Genomic DNA, 9,130 nt, shown 5'->3' with positions numbered 1-9,130 from the left:
TTCTGTTTAAAGAAACAGATAAAGTAGTTGCACTACTAATGCTCTTTGCATCAGTAGTTGCAATAAATCAGGAAAGGTTTCCATGAACCTTAAGAATCTGCCATATCAAGTAAGTAGGCAACCTGAGTAAGGGGTTTCTTCAAGCTGTAAATGTTTCCATGGATTTCAGTGAGGGAATGAAAAAATAAACTAGTTCTTTGTGTTTTACATTTACCAAAGCTTTTAAAAGCTGGTTTTGAAATGCCTTCCATGTAAATTTGTCTCCCCTGAAAAAAGTTGTTATTGTATGAGGTTACAGTCTAGGTGATAGCTGAGTAAAAACAGAAAACAGGAATTCATCCACAGGCTTACCTCAAACTCTGCATGTTTGTGTACGTCTTCAGCTCTTTGTCGGTTCAAAATAAATTCTGCCTCGTTTGCTACTCGTACTATGTGGTCTTTCATTGCATGGCATAATAATCTAAAAGCAAAGCAAAGTTTGAAATTAATCTTTGTTTTTGGCTTTCTGCAAAAAAAAATAAAAATTAATAATTCTATATAAAATGGAAGACGTTTAATAGTCACTAAATTAATATAAGCTGCATATTAATTTACACTGGTAATAAATGTTTTCAGAAAATGCAAGTGTTTGTAAAATTTCAGACAAAATTCATTATGATAAAAAGGTTTATGTAATTTACTATAAAGCCAGAGAGTTTACTATCAGATAGCTAAAGAGAAAGTTATTTATAAAAGAGCTGTCTTATGGACCACCTCATATGGATGTATCAGCAACAAACATAGTCTAAATACAAGTAACATTTTCACTGGGACAGTTGCTTAAACAGTATAGATATCTCCTCTAGTTAATGAAATCTTAAAAAATGGAATTAATTTCTTTTTCATTTTTATTTATACCAGCATCAGAAAATGAGTACATGGAATACTTAGAATTGGAAAAACTTTTAAATGCTACCATTATCAAAAATCCTACTATTGCCAACCACAAGCATCCTTAAATCATGTGGCACATCTTCAAAACCATACTATTAAAAAAAAGTAAAATTATAAAAAATATCCTTACATGGTTCTTACTGAATCCTTAGGACATGTCCCCATAAGCAGGAACCTGCATTTCCCTGGGGACAAGTAACAGTGGCACTCATTGTGCCACTACTACTTGTCCCCAAGGAATGCCCATGCCGTGCGTTCTCTGGCGTGTGGCAAGTTGCCCCAGGTGGGATACAGGGAGGCTGGGGCCAGCAACTGTGCTGGCCCCAGCAGCCTTACCAAGGGTTCTGGAAGCCTTTGAGAGCTGCAGCCATGGTGCTCCTGCAGCAGAGAGCCTAGGCAGCAACTGGAGCTTGGCTCCAGCTGTCCAGGCTACATTTATGGAGATACCACTGTGTGAGCCACCCTGGTTTTTGTAGGCATGGATTTTTTTTTACCCCAGGATCTCCTAGGTTGAATCCCACCCCCTGCAAAGTAGCAGCGTGGGGAATGCCTGCATATGTAGCATGTGGTGCTGCATATAACATGTCCACACTCATCTGGACACGCACTTAGTGTGAAACCAATTTATATTTTCAAGGTTTTCCTCTGTGCCCATGACGGATGGAAACTTGCTTTAAAAATGAAAATAAAGATTAAATTATAACATATTTTTACTTAATGATATGATTCAGTGAACTTGGAATTCAACAAAAACACCAAATAGTGAAGTACTTGTAATAAAATTTCAGGAATTGACATATCTAAATAGAGTGATTCTACTCAGCACTCATGAGGCCTCATTTGGACTACTGGATCCAGTTTTGGGTCCTACACTTCAAGAAAGATGTGGACAATTTGGACAAAGTCCAGCACAAGGCAACAAAAATGACCAGGGGCCTGGGAGACGAGACACAAGAGGAAAGGCTGAAAAACTGAGGGTTATTTAGCCTGGAAAAGAAAAGACTGAGGGGGGATTTTCATAGATTCATAGATTGTAAGGCCAGAAGGGACCTCAGAAGATCATTAGGTTGAGCCCCCTGCATCAAACAGGAAAGATAACTGGGGGTCAGGTGACCCCAGCAAGGTGGCTGTCTAGTCTTCTCTTTAAGATTTCCAGGGAAGGTGATTGCACCACCTCTGGAGGGAGCTTATTCCACAGTCTGGACACCCTGATTGTGAAGAAGTTTTTCCTAATGTTGAGCCCAACTTGATCTTCTAGGAGTTTGTGGCCATTACTCCTGGTTTTCCCCTCAGGTGCCCTGGTGAACAGTTGTTCACCAAGCCGTTGATGTACTCCTCTAGTGTAGTGGTAAGCTGCTACCAGGTCCCCTCTTAGCCTTCTTTTCCTCAGGCTGAAGAGTCCCAGGTTCCTCAGCCTTTCCTCATATGGCTTACCATGCAAGACTCTGATCATACAAGTGGCTCTTCTTTGGACTCTCTCAAGCTTGTCCACATCCTTGTTAAAGTGTGGTGCCTAGAGCTGGTTGTAGTACTCCAGCTGCGGTTTCACCTGTGCTGAGTAGAGCAGAAGAATCACCTCCTTGGTTTTGCTGGAGATGCCTCGATTGATGCATGCCAGAATATTATTTGCCATACTGACTACAGCATTGCACTGCCTGCTTATATTCATACTGTGGTCTATTATTACCCCCAGGTCCCTTTCATTTGTGGTGCTAGTCAGTTTGGTGCTGCCAAGCCTGTAGGTGTGTTGAGGGTTGCCCATCCCAAGGTGGAGCACTTTACATTTCTCAATGTTGAACTTCGTCAGGTTCCTATCCGCCCAACTTGCCAGCCTGTCTAGGTCTACCTGTAAACATAGTCTATCTCCAAGCATGACCACACTTCCCCATAACTTGGTGTCATCTGCGAATTTGGCCAGTGAGCTCTTCACCCCCACATCCAAATAGTTAATAAAGACGTTGAAAAGTACTAGACCGAGCATTGATCCCTGCGGGACACCACTGCACACTTCACGTCAGGATGACACAGATCAGTTCACTATGCCTCTCTGGGTCCTACCCTGAAGCCAGTTTCTCACCCATCTGACTGTTTCAGAGGTAAGCCCACAATCCTCCCATTTTCTTGTAAGGACAACATTGGATATTAGATCAAAGGCCTTTTGGAAGTCAAGGTATACAATGTCAACCTGCTCTCTCGTGTCCAGGTGGCAAGTTACCTGGTCATAGAAGGAGATGAGGTTGGTAAGGCAAGACCTGCCCACTACGAAGCCATGCTGGCCATCTTTCAGAATCATACCTTCTGCAAGCTTATTGCAGATAGACTCCTTGATGTACTTTTCTAGGATTTTCCCTAGGATAGAAGTTAGGCTGATTGGCCTATAGTTAAACCTCCCTCCTGCCCTTCTTGTGGCTGGGCCCAACAATGGTCCTCTTCCAGTCCTCAGGGACTTCTCCAGAGCACGAGTTCTGGAAGACGTCTGTGAGGAGTTCTGGAATGACTTCAGTCAGCTACTTCAGCACTCTCAGATAAAGATCATCCAGTCCTACTGGATTTGTATATGTCTAATTGTATTAACTGGTCATACACCAATTCTATGGCAATAGTAGGAAGGCGGTTATTCCTACCGTGCTCATCCTCTACTCTACCTGGCGAGGTTTTCCCTTTGGTTTGGTGAAATATCAAGGCAAAATAGTCATTCAGGAGTTCAGCTTTCTCCTGGGTGCCAGTAACCAGCTCTCCTGAGTTGTTGAGCAATGGCCCCACACTCCCATTTGTTTTCCTCCTGTTCCCTATGTACCTAAAGAAGGACTTCTTGTTGTCCTTGATTCCCATTGCTACTCTAAGTTTGGTCACCGCTTTAGCCTTTCTTATCTGTGCCCTGCAAATGCGGGCTGTCATAGAATAGTTCTCATTGGGGCCCGCCTTGAGCTTCCATTGTTTATAGGCCTCTTTCTTCTTTCTTAAGAGAATCGTTATTTCCCTGTATAGCCAAGAGGGCTTCCCAGCCCTTCTGTTATCTTTTCTCTGCATGGAAATGGATTTCCTTTGTGCTTCAAGGATTGTGTCCTTAAGAAACAACTGCTCTTCATGCACACCTTTTGCCTTTGGTCCCTGGTTCCACAGCATTTGCCTTGCTAGTGACCTAAGCTTGTTGAAATTTGCATTTTTGAAGTTCAAGACTTCAATCCTGTTATCCGATTTGTCTGCCTTATGTCGGACAGTGAACATGATGGTGTCATGGTTGCTGTCACCCAGACTTCCCTCTATATTTTAGTTTGTCAACAGGTTGTCTCCTTTGGTCAGGACCAAGTCTAGCAGAGCATCACCTCTGGTTGGCCCATGCACCTCCTGAGTCAGGAAGAGCTACTTGACACAGGTCAGGAAGGATCGCAACTGTTTTAACTTGGCTGAGTGTTCCTCCCGGGAAATGTCTGGATAATTAAAACTGCCCATGACAACCATGTCACGTGCACGTGCAGCCTCAGTCAATTCTTGGGTGAACTCTAGATCAAGTTCTTTCCCCTGGTTTGGTGGTCTGTAGTATACACTTGCAGTTAGGTCTCTCTTGCCATGCCCCTCCCTCCCCCCCACAACTTGACCCAGAGGGTTTCAAGCTGTCCATTTTTGGAGCCGATGTTGGCCTCCAAGGAGGTGTACTGCTCTTTCACAGAGAGCAACGCCTTCACCTTTCTTCCTCACCCAGGTTCCTTCTATTCAGGGTGTAGCCCTCTATAACTACACTCCAGTCATGTGAGGAGTCCCACCAGATCTCCGTAATCCCTACTAGATCACACTGGAGAGTAGAAGGGTTAGCTCCTCCTGCTTGTTCCCCATGCTCCTGGCATTAGTATGTAGGCACCTGAGTCCTTCTACTGAGGCCCTCATATTCCCATCCTGCTGATGGAGAACTATTCCCTCAGCTCTCCCAGTGATAAAAGTCTTCAAATACCACAACAATGATTATGAAGAGGATGGAGATGGTTTTTAATCTGGGTCTGTAGAAACAGGACAAGGTGCAACAGACTTGACATGGAGCAGGGGAAATTTAGGCTAAAGATTAGGAAAAAAATCCTGACTATAAGGCTGGCAAGTCCTTGGAACAGGCTACCTAGAGAAGTCATGGAATCTCCATCTTCAGAAACTTTTAAAAGCATGTTAGACAGATACTTGGCTGGGATAGTTTAGTTGCGGATGATCCTGCCTTGAACAGGGGGCTGGACTAGATGACCTTTCTGTGGTCCCTTCAAGCACCACTTTCCTATGATCCTATATCAGGATTACATAATAATCAAACCAGCCATACTGGAAGCACACTTAACAAATTATAGCGATCCCCCTACTCTGATGATAGGGCATTTGGGTAGGATTTTTAAACTATCCAAAAATCCTGCATAACAGTGGCCTAATTCTTCTTTCATTGAAGTCAATGAGAGTTTACTATTGATGGTTCAAAAAACTGCTCCACTTTACCATATCCATAATGCTGGATTTTGAGTGGATGACAGAGAAGGCAACAAATTGGTTTGCGTGGTGGGAGAGGCAAAATTAAGGCGGTGATTACTTCCTTTCCCTTTCTGCAAGCACCCAGACTTTGTGTTGGCTGCAGGAGGGAGAATGGGACCACCTAATTGGCTTGTGCATGCCTCTACAGGCATGCCTCTACAAAGCCTCTATTAGGCTTTTCCAAAATTTCTTGTTCTCTCTTACCTGCCCCATTCCCTCCTTCCCCTTATTTGCATCCTGGGATCTTTGGAAGGTAGCAAGTCTAATAGATTTGGCCTCTGACTGATATTCAGTTTAAGGCACAATGGGATCTAAGTTGCAATCCCAAGAATTGCACCTTTTGCAGATGCATGGCAGGATGCATGATTTCCAGATCAGAGATCCCTACTGTGCCCTACTTGCCAGTGCAAGGGGAGCCTGATTCCCAGGTTCCTCCAGCACCCACAAGTTGAAATCCACGTGCTGGCAATTGGTAGACTGGCAGCTGGGGTGGGAACAGAACCAGGATCTGAAACCAGCCCTGGTCAGGTGTCCACCCCCAGCTGATAATCAGCTGACTATCAAAAGTTTTTTTTACAGGTCTCAGCTCAGGGGACTTCAGGACTAGGCTGCTGCAGCCTGATCCCAGAGTCTCCATGTGCCAGGACCTTTAAAATGCTGTGTGCTGTCCAGCTCAGTGGTACATGTAGTTTGAAAGGCCCCAGTGCACAGGGACCCCATGATCAGGCTGCTGGAGCAGCTGTGTCCTAGACCCTGGAGTTGACTCATGTTGGATCTTGACACTCAGTTGAGTATTAGGTTCTACAGGCCAGCCCCAACCAGTCACACATTTAAATTAAAGCATGGTACAACTCAATCACAAAGTTGTTATACATTACATGTGTAACAACATTGTGGCTTGTTTGCTGTATGGCTGGGTTACTACTTAAGGAACGATTAAACTGTTAATCATGTTTTAAATGTAACATACCTCAGGGGCCTTTGAGATCAGGAAGGAATTTCTCCCACAGGGCAAACTGACACGAAACCTTGTCAATCTTCTCTTTTCTGGCAGCATCAGGGATGTACAGTCAAGAGCAACAGAATTTCTAATATTCTATCAGAAAAACTGTTAGCTCATTACATGCTGTGGCTACTGTCTAGTCCAGGTAAAAGCTAATAGAATCAGCTCCCAGAGATAAATGAGAACAAGTATACCTTGTGGCTCATAAAAAGGTGAGAGAGTTGAATATTCTGGGGGCTGCTACAGCACACCCCCTACCACCCTGATGTGCTGTAATCCTATATACAAGAGGATAAATATATCAGAATAAGCTGAGAAATGTCTACCCCAAGTTATTGATTTTGTTTGGTTAAATACTGCAAGCTCTTAAACCAATCAAATATTGGATATAAGGGAGTAAGGCTGTAGACCAGGGGCAGGCAATTATTTCAGGTGGAGGGCCGCTTACAAAATTTTGGCAAGATGTCAAGGGCCACATGGGTAGCCCCGCCTCTTGACAGGTGCCCTACCTCTGACCTTTGTCACCAGAAGTCCCTCCCCTTACCCCTGGAAGTACTCCTTTCAGCAAGGGGTTTTGCCATCCCAGAACCAGAAAAATACCAAATTATATTAAAAAAAATGAACATCTAAAACATTCATTTGATTAAAAATATATATTTTTGTCCTGGTTTGCATGCGTTTGAGTAATGTACACAGAGGCGATTGTATATAATAGCTTAAAATGAAGTCATACTCTTGTATATTGTGTGGGGGTGGCTATAGGTTTGTTTGGGGGATGTGAGTATGTGGGGTGTGGGTGTGTCTTGTGGGGGATAGGTGTGGGGGTGTGGGGTGAGGGAGCATGTGGGTATGTGTGGATAAGTGGGGAGTGGATGGGCACAGAGTTTGTGTGGGGATGGGGGTGAAGGTGGCTGGGCTGTATGAGGGGGTGTGGGTATGGGGGGTCTGCGTGTATGTCAGTGTGAGGAGTGCTGTAGGTGCATGTGTATGGTGGTGTGTGGGACTCACCATATGAACACACGCACAAACACACAGACCCTCCCTACACACACACACACACAGGCCCTCCTTACACCCCCCCCCCGGGTACTAGTGCATCCCCGTGCTGGAGCAGGAAGGCTGGGAAATGGCTGGGAGTAGGGTGGGGCTGGGCTGTGGTATCCTGTTGTGGACTCCACCTGGGTCCTACTGCCCCTGACTCCTGCCATCTTTGACAGGCAGCCAAAATATAGAGCAGAAAAATATATTCTAAATTTTTTTTGGGGGGGTGGGGGTGGGGGGAACGGGCTGGACAGAATGGCTTGGTGGGCCGCATCCAGCCTTCAAGTTAGATTTTGCCCACCCATACCATAGACAGTGCCTGTCTTCAGGCTTAAATTAATAATGTGGCTTATATCTATTCCCTATGCCTGTCATTCTTATGTCTGAGTGTCCATTGCAATTCCATTCTTTGGTATTTGCTCTTGGAAAGATTTTGGGCAAAATTCCTAATCTGAAAGACAACTGAAAGACTGATGCTTTCTCCATTTTATTCTTGGAGAAAAACCGTTCTATTTCCTAAGCCATTCTTCACTGAAAGAATAATGATAGACTACTACAGCACAGGTGCCTTGAATCTATATTGTTTACAGATGTGACTGGACTGTAGACAATATAGCAAAACACGAGCTTGTTCAACAGTCTTTAGTTAAAGTGCACCCACCGCCATTTTAAAGCATGGGGATACTGAATGCACAAGATACGAAGGCTAGCAGAGCATGCTAATTAGCACTCTCTAGTAGACTCCGTTAAGTGTACTACGACATGCTGTAATTACAGCATGTCAGAGCAGGTGCCCCACATGTCTACAGGCACCCTAGTTGTCTGCATGTTGGTTAAAGTGCATAGAATCCTTTTTCTGCAGTGGAGTGACTATCTGTATTCGGTATAAAACTGAACTGCCTATGTAGTTTGCCCTTGTCAGTGATGGGCAGCCAGCCAAAATCTATGTTATCAAATGTAATGGTGTCTAGCATCTAACCTTGGTTCAGAGATATTCTATTTAGACTTGCTCAAAGATGCTTAGAAGGCCCCACAGATATCTGGGACAAGTATGACCATTATTTGAAAAAAAAGTCCTGGCCAGTATGAGCGCGTCCACACATGCAAGCTTATACACTCACAGCAGTTCAAATAGGAGCAGCACAAATTTGTGCTGAAGATTTTTGCCTCAGCACATGTGCCTGGACATGCACTCTGGTGTGGGGCAAGTTGTGTCACTTGGGGCAAAATGACCCTGCCTGGCTTCTCCCAGATAGTCAGGGGGAGCTAGAGCCTGAGGAGCAGCAGTAGCCACTGGGTGCTTAGGGTCTGCTGTGGCCAGAGCCCTCCATGGCACCTCAGACAGGACACCACCTGTGCCACTTATCATGGGTCCGGCCCGGCTTGGCTCACCATGGGGCCATGGGACTTCAGGTAGTCCTGGACTGCTCAGGCTGTCACCTGGGACCCATCCCTGCTCACAGAGACTGCACGTGGCAATGGGCCAGGCCTTGTCTCCAAAGGCCCCATGTGCCATCAGGCCCTGAGCACCCGATGACCACTGCTGCTGTGTGCGGGGGACTGTGGCCCCTGTGGAGGGGAGCTGTGGGCCCTGCAGGGGACCTATGCTCCCTGACCAGGCCCTCCACCCCTACAACCATAGTCCCCCCC

The 9,130-nt window shown here is 45.2% G+C and overlaps 1 protein-coding gene across 1 annotated transcript in view; it reads right to left on the bottom strand.

Annotated features, from left to right (window-relative positions):
* Positions 1-292: 292 nt before the first annotated feature.
* The window catches only part of LOC109302237 (neurobeachin), a 564,850-nt gene continuing 556,012 nt past the window's right edge, over positions 293-9,130 (bottom strand). Inside the window, exons 38-39 of the mRNA XM_019523799.1 lie at positions 352-460; positions 293-310 (exon numbers count right to left, since the gene is read on the bottom strand). Coding sequence (XP_019379344.1) covers positions 293-310; positions 352-460 — 127 coding nt within the window. The remainder of the gene's footprint in view (positions 311-351; positions 461-9,130) is intronic.

The sequence above is a fragment of the Gavialis gangeticus genome, unplaced genomic scaffold (assembly GCF_001723915.1).
Source record: "Gavialis gangeticus isolate Ggan-Ray unplaced genomic scaffold, GavGan_comp1, whole genome shotgun sequence".
Classification (NCBI taxonomy): domain Eukaryota; kingdom Metazoa; phylum Chordata; order Crocodylia; family Gavialidae; genus Gavialis; species Gavialis gangeticus.
The sequence above is the reverse complement of the archived record's forward strand: the minus strand, read 5'-3'. Positions and strand labels throughout refer to the sequence as shown.